The sequence below is a fragment of the Cervus canadensis genome, chromosome 9, assembly GCF_019320065.1.
Source record: "Cervus canadensis isolate Bull #8, Minnesota chromosome 9, ASM1932006v1, whole genome shotgun sequence".
Taxonomy (NCBI): domain Eukaryota; kingdom Metazoa; phylum Chordata; class Mammalia; order Artiodactyla; family Cervidae; genus Cervus; species Cervus canadensis.
In genome coordinates this window covers 10,955,888-10,977,485 of record NC_057394.1, presented here as the reverse complement: position 1 = coordinate 10,977,485, position 21,598 = coordinate 10,955,888, and the positions used below count along the sequence as shown (strand labels likewise).

The 21,598-nt window shown below is 44.9% G+C and overlaps 1 protein-coding gene across 13 annotated transcripts in view; it reads right to left on the bottom strand.

Moving 5' to 3' along the window:
* Positions 1–21,598, bottom strand: part of DOCK9 (dedicator of cytokinesis 9) — a 270,233-nt gene that overhangs the window by 153,128 nt on the left and 95,507 nt on the right. For 4 of the 13 annotated variants that reach the window (XM_043477994.1, XM_043477998.1, XM_043478001.1 and 1 more), the window contains exon 1: positions 15,057–15,325. The exons of 8 other annotated variants lie outside the window; for them this stretch is intronic. In XM_043477994.1, coding sequence (XP_043333929.1) covers positions 15,057–15,182 — 126 coding nt within the window. In that variant the 5' untranslated portion in view covers positions 15,183–15,325. Of the gene's footprint in view, positions 1–15,056; positions 15,326–21,598 lie in introns of those variants that run through there. One more of the 13 variants, XM_043478005.1, reaches the window with a different exon arrangement.

The following is a 21,598-nucleotide window of genomic DNA, read 5'->3' as shown; positions in this document are numbered from 1 at the left end:
GTCCTCCCAAAGTCATGTAGGCAATACGACATGGAGGTGCACAGAAGCCGTACAACACAGGCACATCCCAAGATTTGGGGCCAGAACTGCTTGGAGGTATCACAGATCAGTCATCGCCCAAACTCAGAATGCCCCCAAGGCACACAGCTCCTATATGAAGACCCTAACCGAGACTTATTCAACCCTAGAAGTTCTTGTGATGTCACCAAACATTGCAAAGCTAAATGCTTCTAAATTATGATTAATCAAACACAAATTTCGACTAATCTTGCTACAGGAAAGACGGAATGATCTAATTCTTGTGACCCAGACTGATAACACAAAGTCATGACTCTATGAAGAGGTGATATGAGTATGAAGCCAAAAACTGTCTCAAAGAAAGTATTGCTCAGGTGTGTCAAGAGGTTCACTGATTAAAATGTATTGTTTTCCTGTATTTTTGATGTCGATAATTTGGCTTCTTACATGTTATAATTGGCTGTGATTTCTTTTCAAATTCTAAGTAAATATTCACCTCCATGCCTTATTTTGTATTTGTAACTTGAATTATTTTTCTTAAAGCCCCCAAAGTCTAAGCTTCACTGCTCAGAAAACCTGGATCTGCCCTGACAGGGCCATATATACTCTACACAGATACTGATCAAGTTGAAGGCCGTCTATAGCACAGTGGTTAAAAAAACCAAGCCCGTGAAGTTATTGGGCCTCGTTGAATTAATGCTCAACACAGCCTGGCAAACAGCAGGTACATAATAAATGTAATTATTATTATTAAATGTGTTGCTTGCATGACAGTAATCTGAGTTTTTTTGTTCTTGAGTGAGTGCTACACGTACATTCAATGTCACCAACCTGTTTACAAAACCTTTCTTCTATGCTCCAGGAACATAATAAACACAACAATGGCTAGGACTTTCATAGAGAAGGAAAAGCAACCGGCCGAGCATGGAGAAAACTATATAATAATAAACAGAGAGGACACTGGAATTCAGGGTCTGAGCCCAGAGAAAACCCAGACAGACACTTCCATTACAAGTGGTGTCGGAAAGGACTGAACAGTTTGGGAGGAGGGGTGGAGCAAGCAGACTTCTCGGGGACCAGAGACGGTTTTCTCTCAATGAATCAAAGCCTTGGCTTCTTTGGACGGGACTCGGAACAGCCTGAGGCTGTTCATGTGGCCAGATGGTGGGAAGAAGTGGCTCCATCTCAAGGGACACCCTGGGCCCGGATGAGCTGCTGATGCCCAGGGCCCCCGTCCCCATCTACTGGTCAAAGCAGCAGGCAGCAGGCCGGCCTCCAGTGACCACGCGGCTCTCACGGGCATCAAAGGCCAGGACCCACACACCCTCCCGTCCATCTCCCTTGGAGCCTCACTGAACTCAGTCCTTCCGACCGCATTTGCTGCTCTGGGTTTGGCCACTTGACATCCACGCAAATTGAAGTTCCAGACCCAGAGGCAATCAGAAGTCAGGTAATGTTCTCAGTGCCAAGAAAGTGAGACTCCTCTGGAATCCAGCAGAATGGGAGAGTGCCAGCCCATGAGTGAGCCTGACGTTGGCCAAGCATGCACGAAGCCTCGCAAACCAGGGGACGAGCTGAACAAAAAGGCTCTGATTCTATTGCTCTCCAATCTGACATGATGGCTTCCCGTGAACTTTCTAGTCATTTCTTGCCTTTGTGTGTCTGGTAATCAAATGTTAACACAAGCTGAAACCCTGAATGCCACTGCTTGAAATAGCAAACTGAGGAAACGGCAGCTCTTGGAGCACTCTATTTTAAGACATGAGAAATGCGTCGCTTCTGCTTATAAAGAATTTAGGACTTCCTTGACTTATCTGCAAGCTACAAAACCTTCTCCATCGGCTGAGATGAAAAGCCTTCATGGAACTGAGTACATTTTTCAAAATGGTGCACTTCTCCACGTTGCCCCAAAGGACCCAGCTCTGCTGCTGGGGTGGAGGGCGGGTAGGGGGGCATTTGCAATAAGAAGGAAGGGGGCTTCTGAAGGCAGATATTAATCCTGCAGCCCCGAGCCTTTCTGCACCACTGTCTTGCACACAACTCTCACTCACTCCATACTCCCACCAGCAACTTCTTAGAAGCTGTCAGATTTGAAGGAACAATCCTCACCTTCCTATAATTAGGGTGGGTGCAGGACATGAGCAGCTGCCCCCCTCCCCCACTGCAAGGGCTGTTAGCAGATATGTATTCGTTCTCTCCATGGGTTTTCATGGAGCCTGTCCACGTGCGCTGTGCCAGGTCTTTGGGACCCTGAGATGAAAAGAACACAGCCCCCGCCCAGAAAGCTCACTAGCCAGTGGGGAGGCGGACGTGTGAACGAGGCAAAGCACAGTGACCGACAGCAGTGGGAACCCAGGAGTGGCACTTGACCCACTAGAATGAAACTGACTCTCCTCCCCTCCCCGCTCCTGTTAAAATTACGAGCTCCAGGAGGGGAAAGATCTCTGTTTTATTTACTGGTATTATGTCTAAATGATTTCTTTTTTGTCCAGCCCCTGAAACAGCACCTGCATTGCACAGGCATGCAGTGAGTGAAGGGGCCCAACAGTGCAGTGCTTCCTAAAGGAAGTGGTTAGAGCTGAGTCCAAGAGGTGAACGAGTCAGCCAGGCTTCAGGGTGGCCTGGAGACCCCTTGCAGAAAAAACGGAGAAGCCGAGGATTATGCTTGTGGCATGGGTGGAACCAGATTTTGTGGAGCTTGAAATCTGTATCATCGAAGAGGGAATGGGGTTTAAATAAATACAAAGTTATGAATAGGAAGTTGCTGGAGTCTCTTCCAGGGCCTGGTCATCCTCTGAACAGGTGAGTTCAGGAAGTGAAGTGAAGTGAAGTGAAAGTCGCTCAGTCCTGTCTGACTCTTTGCAACCCCATGGTCTACACAGTCCATGGAATTCTCCAGGCCAGAATACTGGAGTGGGTAGCCTTTCCCTTCTCCAGGGGGTTTTCCCAACCCAGGGATCGAACCCAGGTCTCTTGCATTGCAGGCAGATTTCTACCAGCTGAGCCACAAGGCAAGCCCAAGAATATTAGAGTGGGTAGCCTATCCCTTCTCCAGTGGATCTTCCCAACCCAGTAATCAAATCGGGGTCTCCTGCACTGCAGGCGGATTCTTTAGCAGCTGAGCTGTGAGGGAAGCCCCGAGCTCAGGAAGCGGCGGCCGTTCAGGATAGCCGGGCAGAGCTCACTATGTTTATGAGAAGTCCTTTTTGAAAGGGTACTGGATGCGGCTGCAAAGCACGAAGGAACAAGCCACCTGAAATCAGCAGTGGACTCCTGGATGGAGTCCAGTCCAGCGCTTAGGAAACAATGGACAGTGACCCGCAGGGCCTCGGCTTCTCTGAATGGGTGGGAACACTGGAGGCTGAGGCGTAGAGCTCTGCGCAAGGGGTCCCACTCTACCGGTGCCCCAGGCAGCCCTTGGTCCTCCTCTAAAACAAACGACTCTCTGAACAGCATCTGTTTGAGGTCGTCCCAATGATTAGCTCACAAGTCTCCAAGCCACCCTGGACTACAGCCTGTGGTGAAGGATGAGGCTACAGTGCAGGCAGGCCACGTTGCAGGCCCTAAGGAAGCCAGCAAACCAGTGAAGGAGCAAAAAGACTGAGAGACATAAAATGAGGTGCGTACATCCCTCAGCCGTGGAAAATGGCCTCCGATCTCCTTGTAATACATGCGGTCTTCTTCCCTTAACCCAGGACATTAGGACTTGGGAGACGCTGACAACCAACATCTGATCACCTTCTCCTCCAGCAATACTCGTTCTTCTGCAGACTGCTAACAATGTGAGCCGGAACAAAGGCCTCAGCAGCTGTTCAGAATCCGCATGTTTAAAATGAGCGGGAGGTTCGGTAAGAATAGAGTTGCAACTGTGCAAACGTCGGAACCTGAGATTTGTCTGGTCCAACCCTCTCGGCTTACAGACAGGGACACCGGGGAGCGTGGGCGGGAGCTGTGTGACTGTCCCAGCTGGCAAAGCTGGGCTGGCATCCGGGGTCTCCTGACCCCTGGACCACATTCTTCCCTGGGCCCCACTCCCCCTCTCAGCCTCCACATTTTAAATTTTTGCATGCTCACTGAAAGCATGCACGAGCACCTGCTCCAGAAGACTGGAGGAAAGGGGGACCCTATCAGCATGGACTGAGAAGAAAGCTCGAACCTCAGCAAGAAACCACAAGAGCGGGTGAACTGGAGAATGTTTAGAAGGACCTGTAATGAACACCAAACTTGCAGACATCTAAATATATCTCTCACGCTGAAATGTGGTGCTATCCTCAGAAGAGACTAACACCAAGAATGACATACTTGTGAATATCGCTTTTTTATATTACAAACACTGATAAGATGCTGAATTCCTTTTTTTACACAGTGCTGAAATGAGCACTCAAACCAGAGAGCTTGTCACTGAGAGACTGTATTGAATCACCATGTCAGTGTGAGCAGTACTTGGACATGCAAAATCAGTCAGTCAGATGGAAGGAAAAGAGCCTGCGTTTTGCATTTGTCACTTTTATAAATAAGTGTGGTTTTCCAAGATTATTATCCTATTACTAAAGTGAACAGAATTAGAGACTATGAAAAACTGTCGAATCAATGGCATCTAGAAAATGGAATGGAAATGGAGGTAATAATGAAGTTAATAATACTAATTAACAAAAGTCCACATAACTGCTTGCATGCAGTCAGCTGTGCTCAGTGGGGGGGCCACAGAGGACGAGGGGCTTAGGGGGGCCTCCTCCGCGCCTTGCGCCCCTGAGAATCCTGAGTGGAGCCGAGTGCTGCCTGTGCAGACAGCACCTCAAGTGTCTTCTTTCTGCCCTGAGGCAGGGCATGAGCCAGAGAGGCAGAGAAGGGAGGGAGGAGACAGCGAACAGGCGGGGAGCCCGAGGGACGCCTCTGTGCACGTCTCTCACACACGCCATGCCAGCTGCTGCTTCTCCTGCCATTTTTTCACATGTGAAAAGCGACGATGAAGGCAAAAGAAAAAGACCCACAGCACGGCAGGTGCCTAAAGAAGTTTAGCTTCAGTCTACACCAGACTCCGCTCCCGGCAGTAATTTCCCTCCCACTTTTCTTAGCATTATGGACTGAAATTCTTCACTCTTCCTAGGTCAATAAAAGCTATTTTTGAAACCTTGAAATGAAGAGGTCAAGTAATTAAGCTGAAAGGCCAGATTTAGTCAGATTTCAAAACAACTTAAACTACTTATCTGTAAACACTGGGGGGGAGTGGGGCGGGGAATGGAATATTCATAACACGGTTCTGGTTCACAGGAGTTTCTGAGCACGTCATCACCGGGGAGGCAGTTCGGACACCAGCAAGGGCAGGTATGGGGTGTCAGGATTAAAGTCCCGATCCCACAAATAATTGCTATTGTTGCAGGTGGTGATGGGTGGATGAGGGGGTCATCATATCAGCCCAGTGTTTCTCAAAGTGTGGCCTCAGGCCAGCAGTACCAGAGCTGCCTGGAACTTGCTAGAAATGCATGTTAACCCCAGAGCCACCGAATCAGAAATTCTGGGGGCGGGGCCATGCAATCTGGGTGCCTGTGATGCCACCCAAGTCAGAAAACCACTCTCCGAGTCTGTCTACCTTCATGTATGTTTGAGAAATTCATATTACAAAGTGTTTTTTGGCTCGACTGCTTGTTGACTACATGGCCTTGGGACAAATTACTCAATCTGCATATCCACATCTGAAAATGGGAAAAATACCAATTTCTCTCTTCATCACAGGGTCACTGAAGGGTTTCAATATTAAGTGCCTGGTACAAAGCACTGAAAAATACCACTTTCTCTTATCTTCATTGCAGGGTCACTGAAGGGTTTCAATATAACAGCGCGTGGTTCACAGCACTGGTCATGGGGATCATATGTAGTTAAGCTCATTCAGATACAGAGAATTTTAGTCCCTAGAGTATAAACAAGCCTTTGCTGGATCACACATAAATTCTCTCTCTAAACCTGCCCCGAAACTCTTAGGGTTGCATCACCACCTTTTCCTAGATGGGGAAACCAAACCTCGGAGGGGTTCCATGAATCAACAAAGGTCTCACAGATGGTGACCTGTGGGTCTCCTGGCCCCAAGCCCACGACCTTTCCCATCACCCGCTAGCGAGACACGTGACGGCATTGCAGAGTTCCAGAACAGGAAGCCCTTCCCTAAAGCCTCCACTTCTTTTTGTCCCGGGAATGCACAACACTGGGCCACACCACATTGCCTCAGCCTCCACACCACCAGGGAGGACAGGAATCTGAGGCCTTCTGCTCACCTCTGAGATCTAGAAACATAAGCTACACTGAACTACCCAGGCACCACAATCTCACAGCAGGAGAGAGAAAAGGCAGAGTCCTTCCCTGAAAGATAATCATTTTCTGTATCAAGTATTGATACATCACAAATCATACTCCAAAATACTAAATCTTCCTGAAGAACCAGATTTGAACATGAGGTTTTAATGCCATTACGTAAAAGGTCATTCACATTATTTCCAAATACTTCAAGGACATGATCTTGGCAAGGAGAACCCAACCTTAAACTTAAATCATGCATTTCCTCCCCAACCCAGATTCACAAATATGACTCACCCCCACAAAAAAAACCCTACAACTTTTCTGATTGGAGGTCTTAAAGCTCTGGAATGTGTATGGTTACAGACCTGCATTGTTCGGTACAGTAGTTTCTAACTACCTGTGACCATCTTGAATTTAGATGTGCTACAGGTGTAAAATAGCCAGCCAGTTTCAAAGACTTAGTATGAATAAAAGAATGTATAATGCCTTGATATTTTACAAGGATTAAATGCTGAAAGGATACTACTTTTGGAAATACTGGGTTACAAAACTATATTACTAAAATTAACTACACATATTTATTTCACTGTAATTTGGCTACAAGAAAATTTAGAATTACATATGTGCCTAGTGCTATAGTTCCATTGGGGCTTTCCTGATGGCTCAGATGGTTAAAAATCTGCCTGCAATGCGGCAGACCTGGGTTCTATCCCTGGGTCAGGAAGATCCCCTGGAGGAGGGCATGGCAACTCACTCCAGTATTCTTGCCTAGAGAGATTGTATGAAATATACTTTTTGTTTACAGATAATTTTTAACACTTCAGGGCAAAACAAGGAACAGACAATTTCCTGAAATTTTCACTTAGGGAGATGAGATAAATTTTGGGAAAACTACCCACATTGGAGACAAAATAGTCAGGTTAAATTGTGACAAAGTTAAAGCAGGCAAACTGGATTGTTCAGTGTTGCTAACAGGTCCCACTTGACTGTCTTCCTGGCCCTGCATCTTGTGGGTCTCCAATACCCTTTCCACATATAATCAATTTACTGGGATTCTGGTAATAGAGTCACACAATGAGTTTTCCCAAATGTCCTACAAGAATCAGAGATTATGAAGTTATAGTTTTGGTGGCTAATGAGAAGCAGTAGAGTTGATACAGAAACGATGGGTGCTGGCTGAGAGGAAGAGAGAGAGGCAGGTTTGGACCCTGGTCACCTATGTTTGCATTTGTGTCCTTAGGTCACAAAATGTAAGCCAACATTTTACTTTAGATCAAAAATAACAGAAGCACAGGAGAGTTTGGGGGCACAATACCCACATCACCTTTAGTCAAACAGGCTCCTCTAGTGCACCCGCTTTTACTTGTTCTGGCATTTCAGCATGTTTGAATATTGGTGGCAAAACCGATGAAGGTGAAAGAGGGAAGAAAAGAGAGGGAGAAAGACCCTCAGGTCCAGTCTCTCCTAAAAGCCCTTTCGGCAACCCGCGCCGTGCATCCTGCAAAGGTGACAAGGGCCGTGCCAGAAGGAGAGAAAGTGTGGGCGGGGGCGCGGGGCGGGGTTTGACACTACGTCAGAGATGGGATACTTAAAAAACAAAAAAACAGGGCTCCTATGGGGCATATACCCCACCCCCACAACTAGAGAGGGAGACTGTACAAACCTCAGCACGACACAGCACGATAGCCTAACACGCTAGAATAATGATTCGTGGTGGGCCACGGAGCACAGTCTTCAGGAAGACGTGGGGAGAGAGTACAGGCTTTTTCGAGGAGCTGGTATGTGACTGAGACTTGAAAGATGAGAGAAAGTGGTCGGGCAGGGAAGCCGTGCCAGGCAAAAAGCAGCACTGTGCCCACGTGTGAAAGCACCCCAAAGAACAGAGGGCTGGGGTCAGGACGCATCTGGGGAAGTGCAGCAGACAAGGGAGGTCTACAAGCACCTTCAGCACCAGCCTCTGAGGGCCAAGCAGGCGTGCTTTGCCTTCTCTGCAAAGACAAGTTAGCGAAGGGATGTAAGCAGGAGATTAACGGCCGCTATCTGAACTTTCGGACAACTGGCCTGGCGGCATATAGAGCATGGCTCAGAGTAAGGAAAGGCTGAATGTGGTTAAGCTGACCAGGGCAGCCCAGACAACCTTTCGGAGACAAGGGGTTGGAGGACAGCCATCAAGACTATCTCCATCCGGCAGAAACAATCCCGGCTTAGAAAAGTGTTTAGAAGACACAGGGCCCAGGACTTCTGACCGCGAGGGCAGGCCCTTGGCACTGCCCACTTCTGCCTTAGCAGTGACGACACTCCACAGCAAGGAGACCCCGAAACAGAACTCCGGACCAGCCCCTCCCCGAGCCCTGCTGGGAAGTGGCACGGCCGCTTGTCTGGAAGGCGAGCACTAAAAACTTCTCAAGCCTCAAACGACACTCGAAGAGAAACTTAGGACAAGCTGTATCACATTACAGGGATATTTCCAACTTCTGTAAAGTTGAGGATAAACTATAATTTCCAAGTCTTCTTGCTTCTAAAATTATACTCAGTCGTCTCATCTGTAGGTTCAAGCCAGATCTTCTTGCCTTTCCTGTACATTATTCCCTGCTACCACTTCTGTTTGCTTCCCTGGTAGCTCAGATGGTTAAGAATCTGCCTGCAATGTGGGATCGGGTTCAATCGCTGGGTCAGGAAGGTCCCCTGGAGGAAGGCATGGCAACCCACTCCAGTATTCTTGTCTGTCTAGAATCCCATGCACAGAGGAGCCAGTCCATGGAGTTGCAAAGAGTCAGACACAACTGACTTACAGACTCACCATTTCTATTTATTTTCAGGTTTGCCAACCCACTGCACTTGTCTTATTCATTACATTGGGTTGAAATCCAATATCTCCTGTTTTACAGCTCCTCCAACTCAAAATCCAGACGATTCTGGATAAACTGAGCTCAGAACCTAAAACAAACCCCCAAGTCCTGATGTGATCCCATCACAGCATACTGTGGGCCAAAGTGAATGACCCTGAAACACGGGCTCTTAGTGCCAGATGGAAACTTTGAGGTTATTCACTACACGCTTCTCATTTTACTTTTTCTTTTTTTCATTTTTCTTCTCATTGGGCTTCCCTTGTGGCTCAGCTGGTAAAGAATCCGCCCGCAATGTGAGTGACCTGGGTTCAATCCCTGGGTTGGGAAGATCCCCTGGAGAAGGGAAAGGCTACCCACTCCAGTATTCTGGCCTGGAGAATTCCATGGGGTTGCAAAGAGTCAGACTGAGCAACTTTCACTTTCACTTTCTCATTTTACAGACAAGAAAAATGCTGAAGCCAGGGTCGGGCTAGTATTTGAGGGAGGGAAGGGTGGTCATCTGCAGAGATTAAAAGGCAGATCCCTGACCAGATCTGAAGCTGGTCTCCAAACTGTCTTCTCGGGACCAGCCACATCACTCCCTGGCAGTGACACAGTGCTGCTGTCTCGTGTTTGGCCACCACCTGTCAAAAGCTAGGGGACACTGAGCAGATGGCAGCCTCCTATTGATACCATGGGGACCATGGTGCCTCTTTCATTGATTAGGAAATAAACATTTCAGGGTTATCCTGGATTATGCTGTAAATCAATTTAAAAAAAAAAAGAAATCTAGGGAGGAAAATAAGATATCTCCAGATTCTCAGATATTCTACCAATCTATCTATGCTCCTGTGTAATTTTCCGGGAGGATGATAAAACACGACCCAAAAGAAGAGTGATGTGACCCCCAACTCCATCCTGTTCACATTTCCAACACCTTTAGCCATGACCATCCTCCTCTTCGTCTGTCTGTGCTATTCAACTGCTGTTGTTTTGCCACTTAGTAATTGGCCTTTCTCTAACCAGCTTTACATTTCTTAAGGGCAGGGAGTTGTTTTGAACTTCTCTTTTTTCTTTATAATCCCAACTTCAAGCATAAGGGATACACTGGTTTTTGGTAATGAACCATACATATGTGTTCAGGTATGGGTTCTGGAAAACCTGACTGGCACCTTAAAGCCGGCTCTGTCACTTCCTAAAAGTATGATTTTTTGTAAGTTACCTCTCTGGGCTCAGCCTCCTCATCTTTAGAAAAGACTAATAATAATAGTAACTGCCTCTTGGAACTGGGAGGATGAATTGACATAACATATTTAATAGGTTTAAAACAGTTTCTGGCACAAAGGAAGACACTATATAAATATTTTCTATTTTTGTTTTTACATCAGAAAACAACAACAACAACAGAGCAACTGCCAGTACCTTGTTATTAAAAAACAGTGACAAGTCACTCTGCCTCCATGTTACTGGCACGCATGAGAAAAGAAATGAGCAAGCCTCCTGGAAGGTGGGAGAGGCCCAGGGCTATAAGGACACAGGGATATGAGCTGTGGAAGCCACTTCTCTAGGGTGAGAGAAGCATCCACTTGCCAAAGATTCCTCCCAGCAACTGACCCCCAGTACATGTGCCACAGCGGGGCCTCATTCACACAGACTGTTCATGAGAACCGTCAGGGTCCCTACGCCCTCAGTAAAGCAGGGTTATGCCTGCTTTAGGTGCTAAAAACACAGAACGCGTCCTTGCTGGAGCCGATGATGAAGATGATTTTAAGTGTTGTCTGCCTCAGTGGAAAAGGATGGGTGAGACCGACACTCACTGAGCCTAAAAAAATACAGGGTGAACAGCATTTCTGAGGAAAGAAGCCCCTCATTACCCACGCTGTGCTGCTTGGGGAGAAGTGTGTCTCACTCACCTCTGTATCCCCAGCGCACTACCCGGTACGTTTGCAAATCCCGGTTCTTAAAAAAGTGGCCGAATGAACAAAGACACAAGTGAAGGGGAAACCGAGGAGCACAGTGAAGGCTGGTGGTTCTGAATAAGGAAAACGTCCTGTTGGGTTTTTTTTGTCACCTGGGAATATGTCATTACACAGAGCTTGCAGGAATTTCCTTCCTTCACCACTCAGTATATTAAAAAAAAAAAACAAACAACTACCTATTGAATAACATCAACATAATATCATTAATTAATTACTTCTAAAGACATCTGTAAGGATGCAGAAAAACATGGAGGGCAGAGGGTTTTACAAGTATAAATTAATTAACTCAATCACAATACGCTAAAGTCTTATAGGATACCGACAACAACATGAACATTACCCATAAGCGCATCCTTCAGGGTTTGTATCTTAATTCGCTTCTGCTATTTCTAGAGTAAATAGAACTTACAGTAGAAGAGGCTTCCCCAGGTAATACACTGACTTAATGAAAAGCCAAGTTTCCTAATTTCTTTCTACATGGGTACACATGCTGCCATCTCATACAGTCATTTAGCTAATCACTTGTTCTTTAAAATAGTAAAATAAGAACTCAGAGCAGATGATGAAATACTGATGTCAACATCCTTGAAAAAAAAAAAAAAAGAACTCAGATTCCGTGTTGAACACTTGAAGATCCCAGAAAAATGTTAAAAACTGGCCCTCCAGTGGTTAGGACTCTGTACTTCCACTGCAGCGGGCACAGGTTCAACCCCTGGTCTGGGAACTAAGATCCCGCATGCCGCACAGCCAATAAACAAACGAACAAATAAATTATAAGTATTTCTTTAAAAAGAAAAATATCAAAAATAAAACAGATGTTGCTAAAAAGCTACTGCTTTAAAAATACCTAACAAGGTATCTAACATGTGAAAATGCAGCCCTCTCCGTCCTCACACCTTTCAGCCTGCAGAGCTCCCCAGGTGAGACCTGAGCTGCGGGCCTCGCCTGCCTCTTCAAAGTGAGCAGTGCGAGGGCAACACACAGGACGGAGGCCCCAGCCAGTCCTGAACCTCTGAAGCCACACCCTTTTCCTCTCAATTGTTGAGCCGTAACAATTAGCATAAATTATTTCCAGGAATTGCACTAGGGTTTGGGGAGCAAAAATAGGTATTCAAATGTCAGCGGGGTAACCAACTTGTAGACATCAAGAGTATCCTGATTGTTCCCCTGTTAGTCACTCAAAGCCCACAGAGTCATTTTTCCAAAGGGTTGGCAGTAAGCCTGGAGAGGAATGGGGAAATTTCACCATGTACTTCCTCCCCAGCTACTGCCACAATGAAGGGACAAGACCCACCTGCACAGATGCCTGTAAGCTGAACCTTACAGCCTCTGAACACATACTTCTCTTATAATGGAAACACTGACTCTACCCAGCACGGAACAAGCAGCCACGGCTGAGGCAGACTTAACTGTTGCCCTGGCAGAGGCGAAAGAGGCATTAACTTCTGATAGAAGTTTTACAGGAAAACGGCTTCTTCTCACTAGCATAAGTGCTTTCAGATACATTTACCAGTACATTCACCATTAGTCACTCACAGGCCACAGAGTCATTTCTCAAAGATTGTACACTGTACTAGTGGCAAAAGTTGGAAACAAACTGAATCAAATTATGGTACAGCCATTAAAAATAATGGCATACATCTATACATGGTGACAAAGATGTTCTTGATATGTTCTGGGAGAAAATTAATGCAGAAGTTTATAGTAGCATACATTTTCCAAAGACATACAATAAGTTATATTTTCACATGCACTGGAGAAAGTTTGGAGAAAGTTATTTACCAAGTAATTAACTGTGGGCACTTTTGGAAATCAAAGGTAAGGGCACTTTACATTTCCTTATTTTATACTATCCCTATTTCTAATTATATGCATTAATTATTTTTTGGCTTTCTAAACTATGTCATATTTTCCCCAAGGACTGATTGTACACATAACTAAAACTAAAACTTGATTTCAAGATTCTACCTCTTGAATAAAATAAGTTACTTACATTTAAACATTATAGACTTAGGGATTCTCAACAAGCAAGCGAGCTACTGACATAATAATAATGAGCAGATCTCAAGGTTGCGCTGCGTAACTCTTAAAAACTTGTCCTGGAGAAAAGCTGCACTCCTAGCGGTGTGCTGAATGCGCATTTGTCGAGGGCAGCAAGAATCACAGGTAAGGAGATCTGCCTAGGGCAGAAGCTCTGCTCAAGTATCCTTGCTTCTCTTATCTGTGGTAGCTCTTTCCATCTTGTTCACCACAATGCAAGAGAGAAACACTATCAGACAAGAACAGGTTCCTTCCCGTATCACTGCTGCCTCCCCGTCCCCGTCACACCTCTCCCCAGGTGTATGAGCCAGAGCGCCCCACGCTCCCAGGAGCTTCTGGGTCCCCCATGAGCACCCCCAGCAGGCACAGCTGCGGCCGGCCCAGCCTCATCCATCACAGCGGAAAACAAGCTCCCCCGGACCCGCCTGGGGTGAGGCTCGACCTAAACAAATAACTGGGACATGAGCAGCTGATTTTCTTTTCTTTTTTTTTTTTTTTTTGAGCACAAGAAAGAGAAACAAATTTTTTAAAAGTCACTAGGGTGATTAAAAAAAAAATCACAGAGCATCTTTCTACAGTGTATTTAATCTTCTGGACAAATATTTCTACACATCTGGAGAATCACTGACAAAAGATTTTTAAGGATATTCACAAGGGAACCCAAACCACACAACTTCCTCCAAGAAATCAGAAGCGACATCAGCTGGGAGCTTTAACCGGTTTAATCTATTACCGCATGTAAGCAGCTCATGCTTCTCAATGGATAAATGAACTATTGTGCTAGCAGAAAGGAATCCAAGATAACGAAAAACATCTCTAAACAATGTTGGGGGGAGGGGGGCCTAAATCTCTAAGATGAAAACCTACATCCAAAAAGCCCCTTACACTTTACTTTCTCAGTTCCGGATTAGCAACATAATTTTGAAGGCCGTACAATATATGGCTGTCTCACAGATCAAAGGCGATTTAATTCAAGTCAAATTCATTACAGAGAAGTTGAGGTTTAGATTCTTAAAAGCATTAATTGAAAAATAAGTTAATTAACCCAACACTTTATAACAGAAAATGAACTTTGATGTTTTAAAAAACAAATCACTATATAAAATTGCTAAGTATGAGTGTAACAATCCCTTTAACAGATCATTTGAAAGGCTTAATTGTTCCCTCCGATGTGCATGTTGGTGGCTTTTTGCAGTTTGCTTTAAAAGTTATGTGCCTTTATTGTACTGAAGAAATTCCAAGAGAGGAGCACAACCTACTCATTGACGCTAACAACAAAACCATTTTTCACATTCTGCCCTTACAAAGTCTACTGAGGCACTTGAATTTATCCAGACTGCTCTGAGTTTAGCTAATGTTAAGAATAGAAACTTTACTAGCAACTGGTTTCCAAGCACAGGTTATTTCTTACTTCGTTCAATTCAAGGCAAACTTGTTAAAAGGGGTGAGAACACATGTAAGTTCAGCAGCTAGGTTCCTTAAACCACACCCCCACGTTACCATCCTAATGTTCACAAACACATAATGTGAACAAGTTTTAATTCTGCAAAGGGCATCTTTTTCAATCCTATAAAAGGCAATTACAGTGTGCCTCCCAGGTTTACATTGGCAACAGCGCAACGAGGTGAGACTTAATTTTGAACAATATGTAGTTGTTGTATATACAAAGGAGCCTCTTGGAAACCACGTTCACCCACAAGATGTCAACATATCTTTCCTCCCAAAGAAGAATCAAAGTGGAACCCAAGTCAAATCTAAAGGAGGAGACAGAGAAGAGAGCTCGTCAGAGACAGGCAAGTTTAGAATCCAACCGAAGGGCCAGAAGGCACGGAGCACGCACAGGCGATGACAGCGCTGTGTGGGGAAGACAGCAGAAGCCCCGGGGACCGGCCCCTCTTACCAGCACTGGCCCCGGGCTCTCTGCTTCCCCCTCGCCCTGGGCTGCATCCTTGCACCGCAGCGGGGACTCGATCACCAGCTCCTTTTTGACACTTCGGCTACTTGTCCTGCATTTATCAGCCTGCATCCTCGGCTGAGAAGGCAAGTCACAGAGTCTGCAACTGAGACAGCTGCAAGTCCTTGGCCGTGCGACGCACACGCATGCCAGGAGCCAGAGGACGGAAAGGAAGCTGCCTTCCCAGGCACAAGTGGTCAGCCCCGCCGGCTGGGTCTGCAGAGCCCGCCAGGGTGGGAGGGCCAGCCTCCAGGGGTGTTACTACTGCTCGGAAAATGGGAGGTTCCCACCCGCCCGGCCAGAGGAAAACAAACCCCGAACTGTACAATGCACAGCGCACTGCCTCTCCCGTGAAGACCGGCCTCATTGTGTCTGCTCCACGCGGCGTGGGCCACATCGACCCCAATCAAAACAGTGCAGTGTGGAAAAGCAAACCAGTCACAGTGAGATTCCTTCCTAATTACTCCGCATCGGGAGCTGAAGAGAAGCCAGGTCATCTGGCTGTTCTCAGATTCTTAGAGTTTCAGGAGGCTCTCCTTCATGTTATAGCTAAACACCAAATGCTTGGCTGACGATCAAAGCAGCGAGGGGCAACCAGGAGGGATTCCTGTAGCCGGCACCCCACACAGGCAGACAGAAGGGCAGAGTTTCTCGTTGCATGACAGCCCCTGGCACGGCAAACTTAATTTATCTACTGTTTTATAGTAGACAAAAGGCGAGGTCGACACACATTTCCATGAGATTCCACGTATCACAGTAAATGCTTTTATTAAATAGAATATCACCTTAAATCCATCCACGGTTGTGTGGGTACCACCTGGTAACGAGTCTGGTACTAGGTTCCAAGAGGATGTCAGTGAAAAGGTAAGGCAGAGGAGAGGGTCCCCACCTTCCAGGAGTGTCAGAACAAGCTGAGAAGGCAAGATGAATAGACAGCGTGAAGGACGGAGTCATGCAGTTAACAGGGATTTACACAGAAGCACAGGAAAGTAGCTGGGTCACCATCCCATGGTTCAGCGGTGACAGCACTTGATGTGTTTCCCCAAAAGCCTGCTATTTTCATCATTTCCTCACATTAATGGTGGAGTAACTGTTAGGTCATTTTAAAATCATCTCAGGAAAAACCAAAAGCGTCAAGGGATTTATTAATGAACTACATGTGAAAATGAGCCTAAGATGGGATTAAGTATTTACCTGTACTTCCTGGAATGCCATAGAGCTTCTCCCAATTAGTTATTCTGCTGATTTCATCGAGACTGGGGAGAATTTACTAACAGTAGATAACAGCAGTAGTAGTAGTAACATGTAAACAATGGAACAAGGCATCACTAACACAATAGGTGCCACGAGGTACACAGGTACCTGTATCCAGGAAAACACAGAAGCTACTGTATAAGATAGAGGCACAAGTCTCCTCGTCCCCAGCCAAGTGACTGAGGCCGGCAGGGTCCCCAGGGGGCAGCAGGGGAGCCCAGCTGGCACCCTATGTCCGCCCGTTCATCCTCTCACCAGGGCCTGCGGAGGTCACCCCAGTCTCTGCCACTCAAACTTCAGGAATCTTTCTCAGTGTGGACAGCACTGGGTAATGAGTCACAAAGGTTCTATGAATCCATTAAAAAAAAAAAAAGTAGTCTCTACAATAATTTTTTTAAACTACCCAATTTCTCAATCTTGGGTAATCTTTCAGGGTAATATAAACTCACCATATCTGTGTTCCAAAATAAATACAATCTGTGAATTTTCAAAATGTCTCTTTGTAAGGTTACAAGAGGATAGGAAAAAAACCCAAAAAGCCTCAGTTACATAAATATAGATTTGAAATAATGGTTAAGTCGAAACTTACAGCTGTTCTCTAAATTAGAGGAGATAAGCCATAAGCACTAAACAGACAAGCTGAACCATAGTAAAGCACATGGTCAAGTGTGACGTGAAAGTCGCTCAGTTGTGTCTGACTCTTTCCGACCCCAGGGACTGTAGCCCGCCACACTCCTCTGTCCATGGAATTCTCCAGGCAAGAATACCGGCAGTGGGTGGCCATTCCCTTCTCCAGGGGATCTTCCCCACCCAGGGATCGAACGGGGGTCTCCTGCATTGCAGGCAGACTCTTTACCATTTGAGCCACCAGGGAAGCTCAAAGCACGTCATAACCAACAACTGAAAACCTTTCTGAAATGTCTCAAAGAGTTCAAAAAAGCCCAATTCTTCCTCAAATCCCCTCCATCATTAGGCCACCAGAAGTTCTAGACTTTAAGGAGAGAAATGTTATCCTGTTTATTAGGTCAAAATACCCTGACATTCTGTAAGCAATGAAAAGGAACTTAAAAGGTTATTTATTTTATGAACACTGTTAAGTGCTCACTGTGTCCCAAAACCTGCACTGGTGATTTATTTAATCATTATAACAACACTTGCTGTTGTTCTTTAGTTGCTAAGTTGTGTCCAACTCTTTGTGACCCCATGGACTACAGCCCACCAGGCTCCTCTCTCCATGGAATTCTCCAGGCAAGAATACTGGAGTGGGCTGCCATTTCCCTCTCCAGGGAATCTTCCAGACCCAGGGACTGAAGCAGAATCTCCTGCTTAGCAGGCAGATTCTTTACCACTGAGCCAACTGGTAAGTCCTTTAACAACGCTGTGAAGCAGGAAACATGGTTATTCCCATTTTACAGATGAAGAAACTGCTGGCCAGAGAGGTTGCTTTATGTACAGAAGGTCACATAGTGCATTACGGATACAACGGACACTCTCGTCATCATGATGCTATGCAGAATCAGTTGTCAACTGATTCTGTCAACTATGCCAATTGCTAGAGGGCACAAATAGGTAAAAGCTACTGACCAGCAGTTAAAGGCAACATTTGGGTTTAATCCAACTGAAATGATTTCAGTGAAGAGGTAAAAGTGTAACACCAGCACAGCACAGAGCCTGTTACACAGCAGGTGCTCTCTCAATGGTAACTATTATTGCTGCTGTTCTATTCCAGTCTGAAGAAATGAACCTTAGTCTTAAATTCCGGACTTCAGCTGTGTGACCAAAAACGACACTTCTGCCAGCAGCGTTGCTACAGCGCATTACAAAGTGCTTCAGCAATTTAAAATTCACTGCCCTTCCCTCTTTGCTGCTTGATTATGACAACTGTCTTCCAATAGGTGTCTTGATCCCCTTGTGTTCTGCCACGATCCAGGCATCTCCTTGACGTTTTTCTACTTTTCACAACTTTAGCTGTGAGTTTATATTTCTTTTGTAATCAAGGAAAAAACTATGCATTGGTTCTAAGCATCTAGGTAGTCAAGATACAAAGGCAAACATAATCAGTTCCATAATTCATATCCTGAAAAGGAAAAACATACCAGGCTATAAGGCAAGTACACTTTTTCTAGTTTCTCACAGAGAAATTTACATAGAAGAGAACTGATCAATATCTAGATAAGGTGCCCAACATGTTCACAGGAAATGTAGCAGTGAAATTCACACAGCTTTCTCACACCAACTCAGAGCATTATACCTAAATCCAGATAAAGGAAAGCAATTCTCAAAGCAAGACACTGGTCTGGTCTGTCACCTTTGAGGGGGGTCTAATTTATTAAGGAAGGAAATTCTCAGGATTTAGAGGAGTGGAGATACTACTGTTGCCTTTCCTGCTACCTAACTTAGGCAACGTAAGAGGCTCTTGTTTGATTCCGCTCGTCTAACACACACTAGTACCAGTGAGTCTGCCTGTCAAGGGGTCACACGCTACAGCACTGAGCGTCTGAACCTAAACCAACAAGTAGGATGTGGTTTCTCTAAGGGCTTCATGAGATCGGTGTCTGAGGACAAGAGAACGACATCTGGTCAGAGCAGCCACAAGAGGAAATGCCATCATAGAAGGACAGGAAGTATGTGGTCAAGTTTTCCTTTACCGTATTTCAGAGGGAAGGTATATGCTGGACCTCTGGATTCAAATCCACAAATATTTACCAACCTTCAGACACTAGAAAACCTCAAGTTCTTCCACACATTAACCAGTTTAACTCTTATAATAACACATACATCTATTAACCTGCAATAAAGGAGGAGGTGATATATGTATAATTACAGCTGATTTGTGTTGCTGTACAGAAGAAGCCAACACATTACAAAGCAATTTTCCTTCAATTAAAAAATAAATTTAAAACACGGAAACAGGTAAATATCATCTATACACTGACAATTCCCCCTCCCCCCCAAAAAAGCATGCATTAAGGGTATAGAGTTTTACTGTTAAAATAGAATGGGAATGGAGGAAGACCCATGGCAAAGTAGGAACATTTCAGAGATAAGATGAAATAGATGCTTCCGCAGATGGATTTCAGCTCTCGGATTTTAATATACATACAAATTATTATACAGGTTGGGTACAAAAAACCCATGAAAACTGTATAGGAAATTTAAGGAATTTTTCCAAGGGTAATTATTTACTATAAGAAAGTCTAACTCTAGACTCCAAAGACCCTGTCATCCCCCACCCACCATACAATGAAGTTCCATCAAATTCTGAAAAGCAGGAAATTGAATAAAGGACCCTCTCACCCACAGGACACCGACGCGACTCTCCAGACCCAGTTTAAATGCCACCTTCCTAGGAAAGCCCCTGGATCCTCCCAGCCAGGCTGCATTAGCTCCTCTTCTGACACCCCTGGGCATCTCCTTCATTTACTGCCATCTTGGAGCTTGTCACAGTCCACCTTTTATTAAGGGTGTATGTACCACACTCTCCAGTGAGCCTGTAAATTCATGGGGTCAGGAGCTGAGTTCCCAGGCTCTGAGGTTCTGCATTCAAAATGTATTAGCTGAACTGAATGCTTGTGTCAGTTTTATGTCACTGATTATCTTTAGCCCTGAAGCATAAATTTGGTGGATGTAAAAATATGCAAATATTTCCATGTGGCCCAGATTAAGGCAGGAGCATTCAACTGTTCATATGCTGAACCCCAATGCATCATTTACTAATAGTTAAAGTGTTCCTTTCTCCCAGCGAAGAAAATGTTATTCTGAAAAACTTGCCAGACATTTTTTAAGACCAAGGTATCCTTGGAAACAGTATAACTGAACCTTTAAGAAGTGTTTTTGGCAATGAATTATATAAAATTTGCGACTGCATTACGCTGTAGCTAGCAGCTATATAAAGCATGACTGTACAAGGAATAAATATCAATTATCTCAACAGAATTTTTTTTTACTCTATTAGAGGCTCATGGCAAATCAGGAAGATATTTACAAAATAACAATTAACTGGAAAGGCAACACATATATATGTGTGTGTGTGTATATATATATATGAGTGTGTATATATATATTGTGTGTGTTTATATATGTGTGTGTATATATGGGTGTGTGTATATGTGTGTGTGTGTATATATGAGTGTGTATATATATGTGTGTGTATATATGGGTGTGTGTGTGTATATATATACCGTGTTTATATATGTGTGTGTATATATGGGTGTGTGTATATGTGTATGTGTGTGTGTGTGTATATAAATTGTGTGTGTATATGTGTGTGTGTATATGGTTATATGTGTGTATATGTGTTGTGTATATATATGTGTGTATATATCTGTATGTGTTTATATGTGTGTGGGTATACATATGTGTGTATATGTGTGCACATATATGTATGTTGTATACATACATGTGTGTATACACATGTATACATGTGCATGTGTGTATATGTGTGTTGTGTGTATGTGTGTGTGTGTACTTGTAAAGTACATTTAAATATATAAAATGTGTGTGTATACCAGTCAATCCTAAAGGAAATGAACCCTGCATATTCACTGGAAGGACTGATGCTGAAGCTCAAGGTCCAATACTTTGGCCACTTGATGTGTACAGCTGACTCACTGGAAAAGACCCTGATGCTGGGAAAGGTTGAAGGCAGAAAAAGAGCGCGACTGAGGATGAGATGGTTGGATGGCATCACCGACATGTTCCTAGACATGAACTTGGGCAAACTCTGGGAGAAGGTGAGGGACAGGGAAAGCCTGGAGGGCTGCCGTGCGTGGGGTCGCAAAGAAGTCAGACATGACTTGGTGACTGAACAACAATAAAAAAATATACATACACACATACTTTGGAGTGGAGACTTAAATACATATTAATTATGTACTCTGAAGTAATCACTCAATTTCTCCTTTCTGGGAAAAAGTGAAACAGTAAGAAAGAATTATTAAGAAAACTTACAAAAAGAAACAAATGACTAAAGACTTCCACAGTGTATTGTTACAGGTCAGCTTGCTGGCCAAAGAAAAGAAATGGTGTTGGGAATACAATCTGTCCCTCTGAGGAGACAAAAACATCGTGCATAGAAGTGGGAGAACAGAGGACAGGACAGGACCAGAGGCAACAGGTGCAGGGAACAAGGGGCTGAGCAGCCGGCTACAACAGAGGAGGGACACGGCGACAAAAAGGCAGGTAGAAGTGGGAGGGGAGGGGAGGGAGGGTTCCTAAACCAGACCCTTGGGGCC